The 24585-nt window shown below is 41.6% G+C and overlaps 1 protein-coding gene across 6 annotated transcripts in view; it reads left to right on the forward strand.

Annotated features, from left to right (window-relative positions):
• LOC118275459 (baculoviral IAP repeat-containing protein 6) overlaps nt 1-24585 on the forward strand; it is a 50331-nt gene that overhangs the window by 4676 nt on the left and 21070 nt on the right. For all 6 annotated transcript variants that reach the window (XM_050695266.1, XM_050695268.1, XM_050695267.1 and 3 more), the window contains exons 3-20: nt 4721-4849; nt 5759-5994; nt 6454-6655; nt 13694-13931; nt 14185-16891; nt 17214-17468; nt 17758-17939; nt 18351-18556; nt 18939-19076; nt 19478-19618; nt 20092-20250; nt 20578-20726; nt 20828-21176; nt 21394-21788; nt 21926-22106; nt 22263-22460; nt 22751-22879; nt 23114-23276. In XM_050695266.1, coding sequence (XP_050551223.1) covers nt 4721-4849; nt 5759-5994; nt 6454-6655; nt 13694-13931; nt 14185-16891; nt 17214-17468; nt 17758-17939; nt 18351-18556; nt 18939-19076; nt 19478-19618; nt 20092-20250; nt 20578-20726; nt 20828-21176; nt 21394-21788; nt 21926-22106; nt 22263-22460; nt 22751-22879; nt 23114-23276 — 6157 coding nt within the window. The remainder of the gene's footprint in view (nt 1-4720; nt 4850-5758; nt 5995-6453; nt 6656-13693; nt 13932-14184; nt 16892-17213; nt 17469-17757; nt 17940-18350; nt 18557-18938; nt 19077-19477; nt 19619-20091; nt 20251-20577; nt 20727-20827; nt 21177-21393; nt 21789-21925; nt 22107-22262; nt 22461-22750; nt 22880-23113; nt 23277-24585) is intronic.

Raw genomic sequence — 24585 nt, forward strand, 5'->3', positions numbered from 1 at the left:
ACATGTTTGCCACAATAACATTAACTTTCCAATAGATAACAGTGTTTGTTGCTGTCTTAAAATAAAGATGTTGGCATTTTAACTGACACACTTCCAGTCATTTATAGGTTACTTAACCCAGTCCTTAGCAATTTTCGGAGCTGCGGACAATGTAACAGGTTACTGGGGCTCCGGCTTAAAGCAGAAGGAACGGGTGGTTTTTAGTCAGTAAGAGTCTGACACTCCCTCTCGCCTCACCCAAGGCGGGATAATCCGTTGGATGATTTTCCCCCCTAAAAAAAGTTCTCAGCTATTGTTTTCGGAACAAAATCGTTACTAAGGAATTGTTCAAGAAATCATGAAATGTCTCCGATTACGGCAGTAAGTCCTTTACTTGAGTATAATATGAAAAAAGTAATAAATTATTTGAAATGTTTACACAGCAGGCTTCATTAACTACCCGTTAGTGATGTATGATTGTAAATAAGTGCTACATGTTTTTATGAATTACTATCTCTTTACTTTGTGGTCGCTTTGTGGTTCAATGCTCGAAATTTAACCACAATTAATATTTTTTATGTAGAAGGTTCATTTGTAAATATCTATCCTTAATATATAAAGCTGAAGAGGTTTTTTGAACGCACTAACCTCCGGAACTGCTGGTCCGATTTAAATAATTATTTTTGTGTTTGATAGTGCATTAATCGAGGAAGTCTATAAGCTATGAAACATCACGTAATGATTAATAGGAACCGAACAATGTGGTTGAAACCGCGCAGAAGTAGCTAGTAATAAATTACATTAGTTTTATTTTAAAGTTAAGATTTTCGATAGTTTCGGTATATTAAATAGGTAACATTTTTATAATATGACATCGTCGTTGATGACGTGTGGAAAACCGCACGAAGTTTAAATCCCAACTAGCTGCCATCTCCCAACTGCGGTGGCGCGGAAAAATCAAATAAAACTATTTAACAATTTAAAACTTTCGGCTATTAAAAATACAGTCGAAATTAGCTTGGATAAATATTGCGGTTAAATGGGAATGATGCTTGCCTAATTTTTATTCTAGGTATTTGATAGTCCAGAAAATTCCGACATCATTACAATTTAGGTATATTCTACTTTTTTCCTCGTTTTGCGCAAGCGTGTTGGAGTTTATATTATTTTTGGAATCGTACTTGTCGACCTTTATATCATCTGTCAGGATTCAGTAAAAGAAGTTTTATGGAAATCGGTTTTGGATGGGTACTGTGGATTGAATGTATTCATTCACTAGCCTCACTTTATTGGAATAATTAGATTTTTAGGTTTTTGAAAATATATCTTTGCGCAAATTTTGGTGGAGAGTTGAGTAACCTTTATAGGTAGGTACTAGGTACACACTCCGGAGCTGCGGAATGCCTAGCGGGTTACCGGGGCTCCGAAACGAAAAGAAGAAGTAGGAACGGGGTGGTTTTTAGTCGATAAGAGCACAAAATGTAAGAGTCTCACACTCCCCTCACACAAGGCGAGAGAAGTCATTGCATGATATTTCCCCCTCAAAAATAAGTAGGTACACAATGCAATCGAGAGCTATAGGAAGTACTGATTCATTTCATACAAGTTTGTGGCTGGATATGATTTATTACAACACACATTATGCATTAGAGCAAGCTTATCGTCATTACCGGCTTTACGATAGCAGGCGGACAATATATCGTCTATATAAAAACTAAATGTATGTACGCGTTATTAATTACGGAACGGCTGCACCAAGTTTGAGGACGTTTAGTTTTTAGTACATATTCGTTGTTTTCACAACAACGAATATTATAAAGGCAAGTCGTCAAATACACTTTTTATTGTATAATTTTTTTTGATGGTGGAAAAGCATCCAATGACTTTTTCGCCTCGGCGAGAGGGGAGTGTACAGACAGAGTATGAGCAGACTTGGGTGATAAGATTTTTTACCACACCGTTCCGTACACGGAGTCCCGGTAACCCGCTAGGCAGTCTGCAGCTTCGGGTGTCGTCAAATACCCTGGGCTATTCAGGAAGCGGTTAGATATAGTTCACACTGTATTTTGTTCTCTTTAACGTTATTTTTTTACAATGTGATATACTGATATCACTGTTTGTTGGTAAATTGTATCCAAGGTTTAATGATGAGTTCCAAGGAGATTGAGAGGCGTGGAGCTATCTACAAACATTTTACCGGTAGTGCTATTGTTCACATGTTATAGGGGGCGTACACATCGCCGTATCTAGGTCAAACTTCAGACTTAAATCAATCTAGGCAAAAGTAAACTACATTGTATAATACAATTATGATGTGGACACTTTGAATAGCATTGGTTATTGTAAAATCAAACGGTTTATCCTTTATCAATAGAACAACTTAATCTATCGACGGGAAACGACGAATTATAGCCATTTACAACGCACAATTCGATTGCGAACTGTTACTAAGAGTTTCTGAATAGCCGAATAGCTATTTACTTTTGCCCTACTTACCTAGGAATGAAAGCTTTGCTTAGACTCGATCAATATAGTATAACTACGTTATAAATTGTGCGCTGTCAGCCGGTAGCTTTATTGTAGCGATTTACCATCAAAATAGTACCTCTTTGGGCGTTTTTGCACAAGTTACGCTACTATTTGCGGTAACGGTAATATGCGTAACGTTGTACATTTTACAAGACGCTCAGGCAACGTCCTTTGTTTTCCATAACTTATTTAGGGTTTTTTCTTCTAAGATTCTTTTTATTAAAGTTTAGTGCTCACGTTTAGGAGGTAAATGACCTAAATCTAGCTGCTAGTATCCTCTTTTGAAATTATTTTGTTTGTTTGTTTATTTGAACGCGCTAATATTTGAAAGTACTGGTCCGATTTGAATTATCCTTTTTGTGTTGGATTGTCCAATTATCGAGGATGTCTATAGGCTATACAACTTTAAGTTACGATCAATAGAAGCTGAGTAGAGCGGGTGAAACCACGCGGTAGTAGCAATTAATGTATATTTGCATATATTATTATTACCATTTATTGCATTTAACTATTTTTTTAAATAAAAATCTGTTACCCACATACGCAAAAGTTAAAAACAGGTGCTTCTATATCGATTTTTTATTGTTAGTTATTTTCTTAATCTCATTCTAATTATAAAACTAGCACGAACAACAACTAAACTCACCGACCACAACTAAAAACTTCTGAAAAACGAGACTTTTAGTAGTATTTGGTTCGGTCGTAAAGTCGCATAGTCGTATCGTATAGTCGTAACCGCATTTTATCGTGTCGTACGGTGGCTTGTAAACAAACACTCACCCTGTAACGATGCGTGATAACACGCAACGTGACGTCATTTACCTGCCTAATTAAAAACTATAGGTATGTGCTGATGACACCTTGTCTAAGTAGGTAGGTACTTGCTATACTTATGTTCATGTGGTGGAATGTAGAGCAAATGTGAAGGAAAGATTGATTATGTGATGTTAAGGAAAATATCTGATGTTGCAATGGGTACTGACAAACGGATAGATGTAATGAATTAATCATACAAGTATGCTTCCTCATTTTTTTCTGTTATAGGACATTTTGATTTGTCTCTTTTGTATGTTAATAATTTCACGTTCTTTCTTCCCTGTCTCTTATTCAGAGGTTGTTGACTAGTTGGTATTTTTTGGTAGTTTCAAAGTTAAAGGTAAATTTTTTTGTGAGGGTTCTTTATTCAAATGAAAGTGTGTTGTGTGTTAACTAAGAGCACAAACATTTTAAATATCCTGATATAAATAGTAAAGAGGTGGAGGGACATATAGCAACCATATTGGCGATATATTATAGAAGGGCCAAATTAAAAGTACCCTTAACCGACGAGCATGCATGAAAAGATTGATGACTGTTGATGAAGCGAAAGAGGTACCTATGTTAAATTCGTAACAATTAGTGTTCCATTACTTCTGTCGTGGCGTGAGGTTTATGTATGTATAAATAGTAAAGAAAAATGACTTTGAATATAAAACTATTTAAAGAACTTTTTCTTTAAAAATACCGTATCGTGCACCAAGCGAGCTTCCACCTACGTACGCACCTATATTTTGCTGTGACGTAACATCTGAAGGTCATCCACTTTTATCGCGAAGGGGTGCTTATATACCCTTACACATAAATAGGTTTAGTTACCATTTAACTTAATGTCTAACAGACAAACTAACTATAGTTCTACTCATTTGCATTTACTTAAATAAAAAACATTTTTTTCGGCTGCTAACATTTCGTTCTTTCTGGTTCCAGTTTGTATCGCGTTTTAAAAATTCCTATTTCTCAATTACGTATTCGTCATGGCAACCTGAGATAGTAGGGTCTTCTTTTAATGTGTCCTAATAAAATGAAATAAAAATTATTATTATATTATTTTTTGTTTAGTTTGATAGAATGTGAATGAATGAAAGTCAATACAATTATTTAAAAATAGAGAAAATAATTCGTTTTTAGCCTGGGAATTTTTTGTTTTTGAGGGGGGAAAATCATCCTATGACTTCTCCCGCCTTGGGCGAGGCAAGAGGGAGTGTCAGACTCTTACTGACTAAAAACCACCCCATTCCTTCTCCTGCTTTTCGAGCCGGAGCCCCGGTACACCCGCTAGGTAGTCCGCAGCTCCGGATAAGGCCGCAGCTCCGGATCAGGATCGTTTTTAGCCTGGGAATTGAAGTAAGCTGGCAGAATATAGATAGTAATAATATTGTTTTATTGGTTGCAGGCCGTGCTCCTGTACCAATGTCTTCAGAGTCTAGACGCCCACTCCATCGAGGGTCTGACAGACTTCATCAACGAGCTGAAGAACTCCATCGACGCAGAACCTGTCAGGAAAGGAGTGAAGGCCCAGAAGGTAAGCAGAAATGTTTAAAATATTTATCTAAATTACTAGTCGTACGTATGTTATATTAGGCTTCAAATTGAAACTTTACTAATCTCTCTCTTTACTATTAAATGCGAAATCAATTGCACAATATTATGAACAGAGAAGTTTAGTTAGTGTGTTAACTGCGCCTGCCATATGCGCGTCTACAAATCAGTGCTCTTCTATTTTTTCTAGGCGCACATTATAATCGGTACTTCACTACTTAATATGTAGTAGCAAAAGTTATACTGTAGAAACTTTGTATCGCTACGAATTATTTAAATGACTACAATTATTGTAGAATGTACAAAGTTGGAATCTAATATTAATACGTGATGCAAAAACTTTGGACCGCTTTTGGGTGCGAAAATTGCGGGACGTAGGAGCATAAAATTTGGTACACTTATAGTTTATGTGTAGGAGAAGTTCAGAACGCTAATATTTTTCAAAAATAATGCTTAGTTCAAAGTACATTAAATCAATAAATAAAACATTACACACACATGCATAGTATCTGACCGTATTTGACAAAACGTCAAAATCGATAGACATTGCGATGATATTGACGTCTCATATGAATAGAGTTTTATGAAAGAGTTTGTTTGAGTTTGAGTTAAATAAAAATCATCCTTAAACGTATGTTAGTGGTATTGTAAACTACTTCGTATATGGTTGAATTTCAACCACTAGGCGACCACTAGTTAATTTAATTTACTATCGGAGATCTAAAGTGCTAAACCATTAGCTTTTGGGCATGTAATTAATTATCCTATTCTGCAAGTTTAACTTTACTAGTAACTTACAATGATATGTATGTGAACTTGTATGTTTGTAAACGCAGTCACGCAACATTTAAAAAACTACAATTTATTAATAAACTTAATGTTTCCTCGACAGTGGAGCACAGTAACAATCTGCCTACCACAATCGACCCTTCGGCTAGTGACCACAGGCGTGGTTCAAGAGCTGAAGGGTCAGAACCGGCGGATACCAGCGCTGGCGATCGCGTCCGCAGTCGGCCAGCGCGCCAACGAGCTGGTGCCGTGCTCCCGAGATGAAGAGACGAGGCCGCTCATGTACAGCGAGGCTGAGAGGAAGGAGACCTTCAAACGATGGCCCCACATGGACTACAAGTGAGTTGATGAACAAGTCTACCTTAAAAATACCAATAAGCCCAGTTTTCACCAATTATTTTATAAGTCCCGCGTAATAGGGGCTGAGCCTATTGCCATATACTGGGTACAATTTCAGACTCCGTGCTATTACAGAGGAGTTTTCGAAAAACTAAAAAAAAAAAACAGTAATTATTAAAGAACAATTTTACCTGAAATTAATAAAAATACCAATAAGTAGGACTCTATAAAATAATGACGATAAAGATCTCAGCAACCCAAAGTGGGTCACAAAGATATATCGCATACAGATAACATTAAATATTTTTTGCAAAGAATACATATACATACAGTGGATGTTTTACACCCATTTTTCATTACTGAACCTATCGAGTTATTAATACGTAAACGTTCTAATAGATGTCGCCACATGTACTTTAGAAGGAAAAAAAATTAACTAACCATTCTTTTCCGCAATAGATGGGCACTCCCAGCTCGGATGGCACAAGCGGGCTTCTACCACCAGCCTTCGCCTAGTGGTGATGACCGCGCCATGTGCTTCACATGTCTCGTCTGCCTCGTGTGCTGGGAGAAGTCGGATGAACCCTGGGTGGAACACGAGAGGCATTCACCCAACTGTCCCTTCGTAAGAGGCGAATACACCCACAATGTGCCCATATCGGTAAGTTTAGTCAAAAATTATATAAATATTTATTAATTCACATTCGGTATGTATTTTTGTCACTAAAATAGAATTGCTGGAAGGAGTCGTCATTACGTAGATGCTTTATAACATTAAGTTTTTTATTTCCTGAAGCCTTTTGTTTCATCGACCAACGTGACCATCACTATTGTATTACGCAGGATTCGCGGAAGAAGTCAAATGTAATATAAATTTTAGACTAGCCAACGCCCGCAGTTTCCCCCACGTGGATTAAGGACGTTGTGCCTTTATTTTTCTAAAATAAAAGTAGCCTAAGTTAGTCCTAAGTACATCCGCTACCTGGCAATAAAATTCCCATCAAAATCGGTCCAGCCATTTCGGAGATCCTCGCTGTCGGAAAAACGAAATGTCACTAAAGATAGTTATTGTAAAGTTGTAATTTCACTGTAAATTCTGCACAATATTTTAAAAGTGAATGTGCTTTACCTATTATCTCTTTTATTAGCGGTGTTCCACAGGGTTCGGTTTTGGGACCGCTCCTGTGGGATATCGGTTACGACTGGGTGCTGCGCACCGACCTCCCGAACGGCGTTGGCGTAATTTGTTACGCCGACGATACGCTAGTGCTAGCGCACGGGAGGTCGCACCAGGCGGCGGCCAACTTAATGGCGAGAGCGGTTGCGACAGTTGTTGATAGGATCCGGCAATTGGGACTCGAGGTGGCGCTCCACAAGTCCGAGGCCATGTGCTTTCATGGCCGCGGGAACGCGCCACCTCCGGGTGGGTCCCAAATAACGGCGGGAGGAGTTTCCATCGGCGTCGAGACGACGATGAAGTATCTAGGACTCGTCCTCGACAGTCGATGGAACTTCGTGGAACACTTTCGACGTTTGGCTCCTAAGTTGGAACGGACGGGGGCTGCGCTTAAGCGGCTCCTGCCCAACCTCGGGGGGCCAAATGCCTCCTGCCGGAGGTTGTACGCGGGGATCGTGCGGTCCATGGCCCTCTACGGCGCCCCTGTGTGGGCGCCGAACCTGATGCGGCGGCCAGCTCGGGCGCTGCTCACGTCTCAGAGGGTCATGGCTATCCGGGTGATCCGTGGATATCGCACGATCTCCGGGGAGGCGGCGAACCTCCTTGCCGGATTACCGCCGTGGGATTTGGAGGCGAAGGTACTCGCGCGCGTGTTCAGTTTGCGCGCCGACGCGTGTCGCCGGGGCGAAACTCCACTACCGCGCCAGATCAGTGCGTGGCGGGACGAGCTCCGGCGCGATCTCATGGCGGAATGGCAGCAACGACTGTCGCAACCGAGGGCTGGGCTCGCTGTCATTGCAGCGGTAAGTCCCCTCTTTGAGGAGTGGCTAGAGAGGCGCCACGGCGTCCTCACCTACCGCCTGACGCAGGTGCTTACCGGACATGGGAGTTTCGGTAGGTTCCTGTTCCTTATTGGGCGGGAGGAAACGCCCGGGTGTCATCACTGCGAGGACCGCCCGGAGGACACTGTAGAACATACAGTGGCGGTGTGCCCTGCGTGGGCTGAGCACCGCCAAGTCCTCAGGGATGTGGTCGGCGACGGCACCCTCTCGCGTCCGGCACTGATACAAGCCATGGTGCGGAGCGAGGGGGACTGGGATGCCGTCTCCTCCTTCTGCGAAGCAGTCATGCTAGCTAAGGAGGAGGCGGGGCGCGTGAGAGAACGAACCTCTTCACGCCCCAGCCGTCGCGAGAGACACTCCGGGCGTCGGGGATCGCGCGACGATCTCCGGCCACCGTAAGTGCGGGTCTGCGGACGACGAGCAAGGGTAGCTCGCCGCCCGACCAGAACCAGACCCGTGCGTGCGGCGCGTCGCGTTCTGCGCGCGCCTCAAAGAGCCATCAGACCACCACAGATGGGGCCCAGTAGGGCTGATGCCTAATCCGGAGCTGCGGACAACCTAGCGGGTTTACCGGGGCTCCGGCTCGACTGGCAGGAGTAGGAACGGGGTGGTTTTTAGTCAGTAAGAGTCTGACACTCCCTCTCGCCTCGCCCAAGGCGGGAGAAGTCATTGGATGATTTTCCACCCTAAAAAAAAAAAAAAAAAAAAAAGCTATTTTATTAAAATTTTAGTTATTATGTCACGTTACTTGTTATTATGTCTGCTTGAAATTAGACAAATGACTTTACAGTATTATCACCAGCAATTATTAGTGTCGTTATAAGGAGTAAAAAAGGAAAGATTATAGAAAAATTTTAGATCACACAAGCATGGGTGTGTACGTCACGTAAGTAAGAATTGTACTACCCCCACGTGACAAAGACTCAAATTTAGCGTATGTAAGAAGAAAAATTTATTCTCCATTAACTTTTTTTTTCTGTTGATCCTCTATAGAGTGTTATTTTGTTCAGTATTCAGTTGTCGGAATTTTCCCAGTTGTGAAACTCAGGAAATATTGCAAAACAGTTAGGTACATATTATTTCCATCGTTTGGAAATCCTCTGTGAAGTTATTCTCAAAAAAAAACCTACCAAGCGCGCGGAACTATTCGTAGTTGGCCGCGCGCGTTAAACCTCTAAAAGTTATTAGTGTTTTGTTTCAATAATTTAACAATCATTATTTACGATATCTCGAAATCGGTCATCAATCATCATTGTTTAATCTCATATGCATTGCAAGCAGTAGACAAACATCCTCCCCCTAAGTCTCCTCACCTAAGGAGCGGCCAACTTGTTCCACTTACACTATAATTGTCACTATCTACAATATTTTCCTTCAATTCCAATCCAGAACTTTTTAACGAAAATTGAATTGCTAATGATAGCAAACACGTGGATTATAAAACTTACAAAAATAGCATTGTAATCGAAACCTATGATTAATTGAATAAAAAACATTATAGACATATTTTCCTGTTATTTTTGTTCTCGACTAACCGGTCCAAGTGGATTGGACCTTAACACTACATCTTACGCGTACCCATATCAGAAAATTGTGACCTATATCTAACCACACAAGGATCAAAATAACACAGCACAACAATCTACTCATAAACGTGCAAATATCACCTTTATTCTTATAGCAATACGGTTTGATATTACAATTCGACAGTACATACTCATTAGTTAAATCATCGTGAGGAAACCACCTTTGCAGTCCACAGTACAAAAGCATTAAGTTGCTGACGTACATCGAAGTCCAAAGTCTACATTATGTCATAGCTATATCACTTATAATTTTTTATACTACGTATACACGATTACCGAAACTCGTCATATGACGTAAGATAACTAACGAATCGCAATTCGCAAGCCACGCTGATTTGACAGTATTCTAATCTATTATTTCACCGTGATTCATACATGTATAAACTTCTTTGCTAAGTCAATTCATCTGTAGGTACTAATATGATGAAATTCGCCTTGTTGATTTCAAATCTTGTTAAAGATTTGGGTAAACGCGTGATGAATCAGTTTTTGATGGAATGTTACGGTTCTTTCGATCAAAGGGGTTGTCGTAGGTGTGAAGTAAGGTTTTATTGATATTGAATTAGTAACTTTAATTAAAGTCATGTAATAGGGTGCTTTTTCACCAGAGATGTGATATGTAGCTATGCTACGAAGATGTAATAGCTAAGTTGTGGAACTATGTGACCGTTTTCACTGATACTAAGCTATGTAGCTGTGCGAGAATGTATCATATATACTATATGTACTATATATACTATATATACTATATGTACTATATATACTATATGTACTATATATACTATATGTACTATATATACTATATGTACTATACAATGTGATAGGGGCGAGACTTCTAACCCGTTAAGGCTGAGTTCTACACCTAATTTTATCGACAAAAGTCGGGGGTCGAAGAGGTCCAATCCCCTCCCCTAAAAGTTATGGCTATTTTAATATTTTTTTTACTTTTTTTGATATCAAAGGTTGTTTGCGTCGCAGAAACAAAAAAAAAACAACAAACGGTAGCTAATAACCTTGGCTAACTAATTCATTACTTTTTTCATATGTTTGATAATGTTTTGGTGAGAAAAAAAATCATTTGTGAATTATTTTTACCGAAAAAATCACTATTTTTCAATATTTTCAATTAGGGGTTCAACCCCCATATTATTTTTTTGTCGATAAAATTAGATGTAGTACTCAGCCTTAACGGGTTAGAAGTCTCGCCCCTATCACATTGTATATACTATATGTACTATATATGCTATATATACTATATGATACATGCTCGCACAGCTACTGTACATAATACATAATAGTAGGGAAGCCATCCATAGCACACGTCCTTAGCGTGCATCTTCCCATATAATAACATAGCATGGCTGAATCCGTTTTCTCCAATGCTGAGCTATGTGTACCAATGAATAAGTGATGTAGAACCTCGATGCTCGATGCCTCGATGCTGGTCCTCAAGCTGATCAGGCACACCCGACACACCAGAGGTGTTACAAGTTGTCGTTGCGTAGGAATTTAAGGGTTGTTGGAAAATCGGGGATTGGGGTAATTGGGAGTCCGGTAACCTTACTCATACAACAAAACTCAATGCAAGCGTTGTTTCACGTCGGTTTTCTGTGATGCCGTGGTATCACTCCGGTCGAACCGGCCCATTCGTGCCGAAGCATGGCTCTCACACTTAAAAGTACATGTTTAAAAATACCAATTTTTTATGTTGACTTTATTTACTTTTACATTTATGTATTTAAAAGACCCTAATGATATATTGTAGGGTACTGGTATCGGGATCCTAGTGGATTCATTCGTAAACGAGGCAATAGTAACTTCACGATGACAAGCGTAACAAACACATAATTAGTTAAATAAATACACAAATTGTACATACATATTTCATAATATTGTGTAACTTTTAAGCTAAATCACGATTTTCCCTGTTTAACACTCAAAAAGCAACGCTATGAACAATTAGAGCGAACCTTTCTATTTATTTATATTTAAAAATCAACACATTTCCTAAGACATGTAACACGTAGGCACTATTACTTGTATTTTTCCATTCCCGCCGGTAGATGATACTTGACGAAAGTTTGGCCATTTTATTTTTGTCTGTGATGACATGGCAACACATCTGGCCACCTCTACTATTATTATGGATGGCCATAGACGGCGAACGAGGATGGGACTCACTAAGTTCACTCACACAGGTTTGCACTTGGCCCATGATATTAGTATTATGAATTTAATTCTACTCAATAACACAAATATGGCATGGATATTCTATAGTTTCTTCACTATTATTCACTTTTTTTTAATAAACTTGCACTGGTTAAACACTGCACAGTAAAACGACTGAAATTAATTGTAATGCAGTTCACAGTGTAGTCACAGCTTTAAATATTTTACACTTACTACATTCTCTGCACGCATACTTGTATTTTCTTGTAGAAGCCATAAAGTGTATAGACAACCAAATTAAAAATAATAAATTCGAAAATTAAACAATTTCATTTTAATTAAAAATACATTGTTTCATGAATTTACACTGTTTTTTTTTATTTATTTTAGTGTGATATTCATTGGTAGCTATTAGTTCGATAATTATTATTATATTATCATTAAAATTAACATACAAATATTTTTAGAATTATCTCTGAGATTAGTTTTGTTTTATCTTGTATTTTGACACGCCTACAGCTGTCTATTGCGGTGCTTGTGGTGTACCGTCACTAGTTTATCACTAAGGTAACATGTCCCATCACTAGTGCACTTCGTAATATTTGCTGAGAGCCACGCATCATCGTCTGCACACGACGCCCGCGATAACATAACTGTTCATCAATTACATGTAAACTTTAGACGCAGGACCTGTAGTAATTATCAGTCAGACTTGGAGGCGCGGCCATCACAGACGCGGTGACTGGCCAATTTTTTATCTCCACACGCCGTATATCTAGACACACGGCAGTGTGTCCGCCAAGTTCGAGCAAAAAAACCGACACACCGGCCGTGGGTTATATTACACGAACCATTTCGGGCCAAGTTCGACCCACCTATAACTCAAAATCTATTTTATCTACGCATATGAAATTTCTAGTATCTATCGAGATCTACTTACTTATCTAAAATACAAAATTTCATTAATGTACCTATTGTAGATCTTGAGATATTGACGTCAGAAAATCGCTATTTTTACTATACACTCACTGACTGACTCACTCATCAAAAACCTAGACCACTTCCAATAGTCGTATTGACTTGAAATTTGGCATGGAGGTAGGTCTTTAGGTCAAGGTAAAGGAAAAAATCTGAAAATGGCCAAGTGTGAGTCGGTTTTAAAAATAATGAAGGTGTAAATTCATACCCCTAAGGAACTAAAACAAAAAAATTATCTATATCTTCCAATGGTCGTACCGACCTAAAATTCGTTACGAAGGTTTGTATTTAGTCAAAGTAAAGTAAAATAAGAAAAAAAGAAAATAAACCTTACAAAAATAAATGAAATCCCACCCAAAACATAAATGTGAAAGGATGCCAAGTTCGATAATATTGGAATGCTTCGCCTATAAAAGAAGTGAGATCTAAATAATAAGTACCAAGTTCCATACACAGACCTCAGTTAAAAATGATATAACTTGGCAAGTTTTAATAGAAAATTATATACTTGACTCATTGCGTTTAGTAGGTTTATAACAAAGTGTGTGAAAACTTGCCAACTTGTTATATCATTTTTAACTGAGGTCTGTGTATGGAACTTGGTACATACTTATTTAGATCTCACTTCTTTTATAGGCGAAGCATTCCAATATTATCGAACGCATCCTTTCACATTTATGTTTTGGGTGGGATATGTAAAATACATCATCAATAACAGTTTAGTGTACGAGAAGACTTGTTGCCAATCTTAGTACATGTTGAGTGTCATATCAAATCGAATATAAACAGATAAGATTATTAGATCAAGTACCGTTGCTCCTGTGGTGACGCGGCGTTTTTTTTAAAGTATCTACGTAATGGTGACGGATTGTTAAAGTATAGTCTGAACTTAGGTGCTAGTGGTCAGCTAGTTCAGTGTGTCATAGTTCACCGGTAATGATCCGCAGGTGACCAACGCGACAGCATGTGCAGTGCCTTGTACGAATGTGACGGTGGTGTCCAAGGGCAACACAGGGGACCTCATCGCGACGGGCACTCCTGAGGGCAAAGTGAACATCTGGCGGTTCGACTGTGGCCTCAAACTTGTCAAGTTCATTCACCTGTCGCCGTATGATTCGATATTCAGTGGCATACTGGCGACTGACAGCAATAAAGTATGGTCCGCCAGCTTGGAGAAGGATAGTTGTGAGTACTTTGTCTTGTATTGTTACTTCTGTCCTAATTTTGTTCTGCCTTTAATTTATTCAAGTGTTAGATTATTTTATCTGTAAATTACTTGTACTTTGAAATGTAATCGTTTTTGTTTTGTCTCAGCTGTTGTTTAGTACACAGTTATTTTTGGTATTCCCAGTAAACATTTTAATATCAATTTATATTTGTTTTCATTGAACAATAATTAAATATTCCTGTTATTTATAAACGATTTTTATTGCTATAGCTACATACGGCGTCGAGCTGACGGCGATGGCTTTCGTCGGGATGACGTCACAGCAAGAAGTTTACCCACAGACACAAAACACAGAGAGCACAGAGAAAGAGACGAACACCAACAAAACGAAACCGTCCCTCATCTGCGCCGTCGTCATCACCAGGACAAACACTACACAGACTGACCAGCCCATCAAAGAAGACTCCAGCAAGGCGCTCTTCGACTCGGGAGCCGACAAAGAAAGCGTTCAAGCAATGAACGATCAGAATGAGGCAAAGAATAATTTGACAACAAATAAAATGCTCTTCCTTTTAACATATGACATACACAGCTCATTAGCTGGTTCAATAACCACTGTAGTACACACGTCAAACAGTAGCGGTAACTCCAAGCCGGGAGGCAGCAAGAAAGTGTGCACGGTGCCGAGGCCCGACGACGCGAACATTTACGACGAGATATACTTCCAATACTCTGACGAGGACACAGAGCTTCCACAATGCACAAATAGCTTAGACGAGCAGATTAGTAACGTTATTAACTTGAACGCATCGTCCAGCAAGGAGGATTGCAAAATATGGGAACCTAAGAAGATAATAGTGCCGAAACATTTCAAAACCATGCCCCCTCCGCCCCCCACTGCCCTATTACCTGAACTACAAGAGGCTGGACAAGCCACCATGCTAGACTTCGTAGGCAAGATCTCACAACTGAAGAGTTGGAAGAGTGGCAACCTAGACTCTGTAGGCACTAAGCTAGCAGACCAGACTGACGCCGTGTTACAACAGGCTGACCCCATCACACACTATCTCAACATGAACGGACCTCTAGAGATCTCAGACTTGAAGTGGTACGAGGGAGGAGATGGAACTGAAAAAGTAAAAGTGACAACGTTCGGAGGAGGAGGAGGAAGCAAAGTCGGTACACAGACTGCAATCACAAACAGTAATAACGACGGCTTCGACAGCGACCCGCCGCAGGAGGAGGCCGTCTCGCAGGGCATCGCTGTCCAGTGCCTCAGTCTTCCAGCTAAACTCACATTGAAGGATGATTCCAAAGTGACGCATCTATTGCCAACTGAAGACAAGGAGCATCTGCTTGTAGTCATATCTAGTATCGAACCGGAGAAGGTCAAGGTAGAGGAGGAGACTGACAATGACGGCGATACCAAAATGGACGTGGACGAATGTACCGAACCCAGTGACAAACCAAAATCTGACGCGAAGGCTTACTTTATCCTTTATAAAATTAACAATAAGACGTCGATATACACGCTGGAGGACAACCCCGTGTCCTTCAAAGAGTTACCATTCCACGAAAGTCCCGTGGACCTGTGCTTATTACCGCCTGACAAACAGGATCAGTATTCATTCGCTGCAGTAGGAGTCGACGGCAGCTTAAGGCTGTATTCACTGCCTGACTTCAAGACTTTGTCTGAGAAACGCGTACCAAAGGGACAGTTCACGTCGGTAGTATTCTGTGCGTCAGTAGAACGGCTCAGTGTGTCTACTAAACACGGGATGATATACTTCTACGCATTGAACAACGGCGAGAGGGACAACACGGGGGATATAGACGAAGATGAATTCGCTAACATTGACTTCGACATGCTACAGCGCGCGCCGCGGGACGAGGTGTGCGGCCCGACGCCTGCGCCCGTCATCATCGCTAATAAGACTGAACTCGACTTGTCAGACCTAGAGACTTTAATAAACTTGACTGGCTATTATGGTACTAATACGACGGTGCCTTACAGCGCGGTTGTGCCTGGGTTTTGGTGTGAGCTGTCACCTGCACAAAGGTCGAGATCTGATCATCAAAATAATAGGACATGGAGGTTGCAGAACACTTCATCGACGTGGGACGAGCACGTACTGGAGCTGACGTTACCGTACAGTGTGTCACTAGCCCACATAGAGTTTGGATTCACCTTACACTCGGCATGTTCTGCAAATCTTCCAATCATTCTCGTAACGTTACTGAAACAAAACTTGCACGGTATCGGATACAAGAAAGACGCCTCTTTTGGTCACAGATCGGACTCCCCGATACATTTCCCAGTTATAGACGCTGACATGTCGAATCTCGAGAATCCCGTCAATAGTGAAGAGTACTTACAAGCACATAACGCTGAGATATTGGCGGGACCTTTGTTACTGTCTTCGGGACTGGACATGACACAACAATCCGGTACATTAATATTGACGAGCCCTCGGTTATATAGAGCCAGAGGCCGGACATTCCTCATTCACATAAAGACACTCTTCGATCCAGCCAAAGACATGAGCAAAGCAACAAACAAAACAGGCGAGACTAGTTCCAAGAAGACTGGCTTCATTGGCTGCGATTGGTTGCATCAGATTTCATTGACAGTCCGCTCTAGTCCACACACTGACGTGGCTATGGAGCGACAGCAACGGATAGCTATGTTGGAGTCGAATAGCTTCTTGAATACATTGTGTGAGATATCTGTAAACAGTGCTGATTGTGAAATGAGGAATATCGCGATGGATCTATTAATCTGGGTGGTGTCGATACGACTGCAACGGATGCGTTTATCAAAGACCGACAAAGGTAAAGACAAGACTGTCGAGACACAACAGTTGGAATGCGTGAAGATCATCGAGAAACACACGGACGCACTGATCAAGAACTGCATTCTGTGCGCCAACAGAAGCATTGCAAAGAAATGCGTGAAAATTCTTCTAATTACTAGCGAGTAAGTATGATATTTCTTTTCTGTTATTTACAAATAAAACCATCTTGTCATATCATCGTTAAAAGAATTATTGCTAATGTTATTGTTTCTACTGTAGGTATTTTATCTTATCTTGTTCCTAACGCTCTTTGTAAACATTAACCCAATTGTTCACGTTGGGGGTCACCATACTAGTTTACATATTGTCTGGACAGTCTAAATAACATTAGTCATCATGATAGCCTTGTTTTTTGATACTAATCACACATAATTCGCTCTGATTTCACTAGCTTATCAATAACAAGTTTGAAAAAATAGTTCCTAACGTCCTATTTTTCTTTAGGGGTGAGAAACAGCTCCCGAAGCCATGGAAGTCGACGTTCGAGACGACGTTGTCGAGCAGCGTGTGCGCGTGCATCCCGTACGTGGGCGCCAGCGTGTCGGCGGGCGCCGTGCGCTGGCTGGCGGCGCTGGCGCAGCAGTGCACGGCGCGGGCCATGGCGCCCGCGCTCGTCGCCAAGTGCATGGCGCTGCTCGAACGGGCCGCCAAGTGCTTGAGCGACCGACCCGATGTTTATCATAGTCTTTTGAGAGCCAGGTATAGTATAATGTTAAGTTTACTTTTATAGTTTATGTGTGGGTCTTGTTGTCAACACAAAGGAACAATTTTAAGGAATTCTTTGTAGTAACCAAATGGACAAGTTAACTTTAGTATTGTAAATATATTTTTTTCGCACTTCCCACAATCGACAAGCATGTGTGAAGAGATTGATGAATAAAATAAAGCGAAATATGCCAGAAGCGTGTCATTTGACGTTTAATTGTCTCTGCCTACCCCAATGGAAGTTAGACTTGACGATATGTGTAACTTGTATTTATGTCCACAGGTTTGGCCTATACGGTCTTCCATTAGAGCGCACAATATTCGCGACGGAGGTGCCGGAGTTGGGGCGCGGCACGTCCACCCCGGTCACGTACGCCAGTGTACTGGCGGGCGACACCACGACGCCCCCTGTTCCTAAACCTGACTACCAGCTGAAGGAACTGCTCAACTTGCCTTTGGAGATGGGTGAGTTACTTTATTAAGACACCAGTTCAAGAATTCTGTTAGCTATTTCTCTACATAGACAAGTATTTCTTTTCACAACTCTTGTGTTTTGCGTATTTCTATGTGGATAAGATTTAATACACTCCTCTCTGTGCAAACCTTCTGAAACAAAAATCCCAGTAAAGTCTACATAACCTTCTAATAAAATAGGTATTACTTTGACATTCACTCTATCACTGTGCAATGTCTTCATCATCATCATCATCAGTCGAGAGACGTCCACTGCTGAACTCCTCCACGTAGAACGACAAGCCGCCGCCTGCATCCACTGCAATGTCTTATTAAACATAAAACATGAATAAATTATGGACTCCGTTCTGTTCCTCTGCCCTTTCACAATAAAATCTAATACAAAGAACTCTCTACAACCAGATGCGAAGAGCGCGAACTCATCGACCGCGTGGTGGGCTCAGAACAACGGTGTTGGCGTGTTCGGCGCCGGGCTGAGCGAGGCCATGCCGCTGCACGTGACGTGCCACGTGGCCTCCGACGGGACCAAGCTCGAGTCCAACGGGACGCGCCATCACTCCGCTGTTGTCAGCTCGCTGCCCGGCGCTGGACCGGGGGATCCTAGCCAGGTAAATAGGTTATTTCAAAGCTGGTCATGTTAATCTGAACTGTTGTTTATATTTGGTTAAAGTTTCACTTTGTTTTATATTCGAAATATATTTAAAAATTTTAGTATATTTGCGATAGTTAAGGGCCCTTGCCCACGGCGACTTTTTGTAGCGATGCTGTCGCGCGTCAGAATCGATACAGTCGCAAAGTGCACATAAAAGTAACATGTGTTATTAGAAATGCTGTCCCGCATTCACTAAACGCGCGACAGCAACGCTGCAAAAAGTCGCCATGGGCGAGGGCCCTAAGCAATAACTAATCTTTTAATATGCTGCAGTCATTATGAATATAACATCACATTGATATCAACACGAAGTCACATCTTTGTTTTCGTTTGTTCAGCAACTATGGTCAGTCGTGAAGGAAGGCCAGATGAAGCAGTCTTCGCAAGACCCTGACTCTCTTGAGGACGTCGAGAGCTCCCTCATGGAGTGCGATCCTCAGGATAAGATGGAGTTTTCCGAAGAGAAGCTGTTTAAGGTGAACTTTTAACTTTAGAAAAATTACGTAACATTAATTGGGAAAACATCAATAACATTAATCGACGTAAAGTGTAAGCTATAAAATAAGATAAGACACATTTTCATAATGTTCTTCTACAAGTCTCATGTTACCGTGGACATTATTTGTGCTCATAAAATGTCAATTATTATGTTATCGGTTTACTGATGTAGCTGTTTGACGAGGAACTCGACTAGTTTCAACTCATGCTAGAGGCTTATATTCATGAGCAGACGATATAGTTTCAAGCCATTTGCTTACGAGCCGTAGATGGAGCTTATATTCATGAGCAGCATTTCGATTTAGCCGATAACATAATAATTAATTTAGTGTCTCACGAAAGTTATAATAAAAATACCATAATGTCGCTTCCCCCTCAGGATCAGGAGCAGTGCGGCATCCCGTGGGCGTCGCTAGTGACGCGGCCCCCGCAGCACACGCTGGTGGTGGAGCGCATGCACTCCGGCGCGCGCCGGTACATCGTGCTCGACTTCGGACACGCCGTCAAACTCACTGACGTGGTGCGTGTATTGTTTATATACTTGTGTTGTTTTCTTCTAATGATATCTTCTGATCTATTTTGTTGTGGGATCCAAGACAAGTTTTGTTATTAGAATCGCTAGGTTACAACTCAAGTGAAATACTTGATTGACTGCCTCGTTGGTCGGTCAAGTGCGAATGTTAAGGTGTCTCGGGTTCGACTGTAATAAAATTTCTTAGTAGTAGCACGGAGTTTGGAATTGTGTCCAATATATGGCAATAGCTCATCCCTTATTAGATGGGACTTATAACACAAATTGTGAAAAGTGGGTCTACATTATGTGCCATAATGTGCACCTCTGCCTACCCTTTCGGGGATAATAGGCGTGACAATGCATGAAATTCTTGAATACTATAATTTTACAAGAGTGATTTCTTGCGTATTCATAGACTTCATAACATATTCCAAAGTGTTTTGTCTAATCATTTATTCATGCGTTTATTATTGTTATAGATAATCCCATCGTGTTCGGACCTGGTGACGCTGTGCATAGACATCTGGGTGACGGGCGAGGAGACGGACTGCGTGAAGCTCGCCTTCGCCACCGACATCGCCACCAAGCACCTCGTGCTCACTGACATACAGCCGCCGCCCATCTGCCGGTATATGAAGGTAAACCTCATAATATTCATCAATACTATCTTGATTTTTCTTCATCATCATCAGCCGAGAGACGACCACTGCTGAACAAAGGCCTCCCCCTTAATCCTCCACGTAGAACGACAAGCAGAAAAAAATAATTTTTCTTAGTCAAATAAAATTATTATGCTATCTTCTCCGTGTGTAGGGCCACTTATAGGCTGATGATGTGTATTGTTAATATTTACTTTTTCGAAGGAACATTTTACTACAGTGTATTTGTAAAAAATCTTTATTAAGTGGTACATACATAGACGAAATCTTTAACTGTATTATTATTGATGTTTTTCCTCTTCACAGATAACCACGATAGGTAGGTACGGCATGTCGGCGATGAAGTGCAAGATCCCGCTCGGCTGGTTCTACGGCGAGGTGGCGGAGATCACACATGTACAGCCTAGCATCAACGCGCTCAACGCGCTGCATCAGGACTTGACCTGCCGGTTTAGGTAACGTACAATATGTTTATAACACAGTAGATAATGAATGAATGTCTCCAAACAAATGGACATAAGATTTTCTATGTAATAATCTATTCTTGTCTTTACAGATTAGCAACCGGTAAACTAATGGATCTTTTGAACCCATACCTGGAACTATACAACGGCAATGCAGCCCATATGATGTCATACATGAACATCAGCAATGACGTGGACGCCAAGGTGGTGACTGCCTACCAGGAGTGCATAGAGCTGCAGCAACAACTCCACACTTGTACCAACATACTCCGGAAGCTACAGAACAATTCTGACGGGCCTAGGAACCTTCCAGAACTTATTGACAAAGGCCTCGTGTCTTCTGAAGCTCTATTAGAAGCAGCTTCCACGGATAAGCTGAGAGTCATTAGTGAGACAATTGTGGATATGTTACTGTATTTCTACTTCCAAGTTGGTGATGTGGTGAGTGATTTTTACTTGTATAATGTTCAACTACTCAAACACTACTCACTTTTAAGACGTTTTTGAGAACAAGTAGTAAAATGACAGATATGAGTATATTATATCTTAACATTGCACACTGTGTAGGATTTGAGTATTTGGGCATCAGTTTGTTTAGTTAGTGACTAATAGACAGCTGAAATTATTTGTGTCGGTCTAATGTAAATGTTGTGTGCAGCAATACCCGGAGGTGAGCCGCGAGTGGTGCAGCGTGGTGGTGGCGCAGGTGTGGGAGTGGGGCGCGCGCGGCGCGGGCGCGCTGGCCACGCTGCTGGCGCGCGCCGCGGGCGCCGCGGCCTGGTGGGGCGCGCTGCTGGGCGACACGCTGACGGCGGCCTTCGCGGCCTACGACGCGCCGCCCGCCGCGCTGGACCGCGTGCTGGTGCTGGCCGTGTACATGTGCCGGCGCTCCGTGTGGGCCGCGCCCGACCACGGGCCCTGCGCCGCGCTGGCCACGCGCGCGCTCGACCTGCTCCGCGCGCCGCGCGCGCAGCCCGCCGTCACCGCCGCGCTGCTCAGCGCGCTCGCCGCCGTGCTCGACACCGTCGCCGCGCACAACGACAAGTACGCCAGGTAAGTTTGCGAACTTTCATTCATATCTATATTCGATGACAATACGCAAGATGTAACGCATCGGTTATCTTAAATAAAAATTTTAACATTTTTACATAATAAAGAATAAACTTTTTCTTATCTGTACGGTTTCGTAGGTGGGACTGGGTGACGGGCGGTCGTGCCGGTGGCGCAGCCCCAGGCGTGGACGCACAAGGCTCGCCACGCAACAACGAATGCAAGCTGCACCGACGCAAGCTGCACAAGAAGTTATTACACCAAATGCAAGAGCTAGAAGCTGCCAGGAGAGGCATACAAGTTGCACTTGAAGATCAACAGGTACGTTAGAACATACAAATAGATTTTATGTTGTTATTTTATTACAAAGAAGGTCTAAACTGAGTTTAATCAACCAGTCTTATCACTACGTTTGATTGTGTTCTCTATCAGTCAACTACTAGATATTGCAGAACTGTGTAATATGTGACTTTGCAGCGCGCCCGTCTGAACCTGAAGGCGCGCATGGCGATGGTGGGCAAGCGCGGCGCGGCGCGCGGCGGGGCGTGCGCGGAGTGGAGCCGGCTGCGGCCGCTGCCCGCGCAGCTGGCGGCGCGCCTGGCGCACGCGCTCGTCGCGCACATGCTCGCCGCCGACACCTGCCACCAGGCAGACGCGCTCATGCTGGCCGCCAAGGTAACTTATTGCTTTACACCTGTTACGTCTACTTAAAAAATCGATGTTCGTTGTAGTAAAGTATGTTAAAATACTGCAAAATGTACAGTAGATACTGGCCTTTGTCTACAGCCGCATTCAAGAAATATTGATCACATCTTTCATTTCCATGTATATTTTATTCTATAACAATTTGACATAGTTTGGAACATCTATCTGTATCTACATCAAAATGAGTTCAACACCTAAAAAGTACAACAACTTGATGCTAAAATCAAATATTTTCATGTAATATTCCTTCCATGTAACAGGTCGTCGGAAGGCTTTGTGCATTATCCGGTGGTGCAAGCCTGTTGGATCCCTCGTGTATCCTGGGCCTGGCGCGGCTCGCTGTCACGTTGCCACCCTGGCCACGTCATGCACTCACTACCTTGCTGCAGGTATGTATCGTGTTCAATGTGTGTTCGTGAAATTGTACCAAATAGATTACGACGATATTAAAATGGACTAAATTAGAAGTACTCCCATTAAAAGTGATTGATAAATGTAGATAAAGCGGAAAATGTATGTCTAAATTGTGTAATTCCATTGCGTCCTTAATGGGAGACAGGCGCGCCGATATGTAATCAGTAAATCAATCTAAGACCAGGCCATTTTCCTCCACTATCCACCAGGATCTAGTTGAATACGAGTCCGGCGAGTCTCCGTCGAGCCCTCCGAACGAGGAGTCGTGGACCGCCGGCGCCAGTTCCTCCCGCGTCATACGCGTGCACTCCATACCGCCGGGCTCCGCGCCCGGGGTCAAGGCACGCAAATTCAAGGGACCCACTGTCGCAGGTTTGTTCTCCAATATTTTTTATATAATATCTACTGTTATTTGTACGGATAAACTTAAGACATCTTAGAATTGATTAACACTTAATATTGAAGAAAAAGTTTCCTTCAACTTACGGAGTTACGTCAATTTTATAGACAATTTTCTTTAGATCTTGCTTTGGTTCTGTTTAACAACTTGTATATTTTCAATGTATTGTCAAGGAGTTGTCATGTACATAGGTATTATCTAATCCCATAGATGATGCATTAACTCAGCGTCTTCAGTACTTGTTGTTTATTAACAAGTAAAACAAAATGCTAAATATACAGAATATTAAGTGTTTAACAGATGTAAATATTGATAAATAGGAAAAAAATACACTAAGAAGTCATTCCTCAAGTGAGAATGAAAGGGTTTTCTTTGGACTTTTTGTCACCACTTTTCGATTGTATCGTTGGTAGTGGTCATTTCACATACTATATTATTCCGTTAAATGTACAAAACATTGTAATGTATAATCAATACATACACATTGTACATAACATCATTCAATTAATCAAGATTATCAGATACTGCACAATTTGTAGAATGCCATTATCACATCAATGGTGTACATTTTATAATCGGTTTTCACTTTTCATTCTAGTGTGCTATAGGTCCACATCCCATAATGCACGGTATTGTACATTATACATGTGCCATAGACCATTATAATGAACTAAGTGTAATGGCCAGTCATAATAACCCAACTATCAGTAGATTTACTACTACTAGAGATAGATATTTTGACATAAAATCTTTACAAAATTGTGTCTAAATTCTGTTTTTCGTACGCAAGTCTACCGACATATAGGTTATTAAAACTAGCCGGAACTATCTCTTGGTCTTTTTCCAATCGTGTGGAAGTGTTTAAATGAGTGATCTTCAAAGGTCGAGCAGATCAGACCGTTCACAATAAACGACGAATTGACGTGATTCACATGTTTATGCCGTTCGGCGTTCTGATTGGCCTGTTCCAATGGACCATCCAATCAGAGGGCTAAACGCGGTTACGTTTCAATCTCGTTAATCGTAAAAAAAAACTCGTGCTAAGCCCTGGGATACATACGTAGATTGTATGAGACAGGACACATTACTTGTTTAACGTAGATACATATATATACCCGTCGACGCGACGTACGGTTCCATACATTTGAACGCAGTTGTACGTGCACGTCTGTCTACGTATACGCATCTGCTCGACTCTTTATACAGGTTGTCAAATATCCCACAACAGGCTTACTGTCCACAAAGGAAGCATTATGTTCATATGCATGCTAAGGTTGCAAT

The sequence above is a fragment of the Spodoptera frugiperda genome, chromosome 8, assembly GCF_023101765.2.
Source record: "Spodoptera frugiperda isolate SF20-4 chromosome 8, AGI-APGP_CSIRO_Sfru_2.0, whole genome shotgun sequence".
In the NCBI taxonomy this organism is placed as follows: Eukaryota; Metazoa; Arthropoda; class Insecta; order Lepidoptera; family Noctuidae; genus Spodoptera; species Spodoptera frugiperda.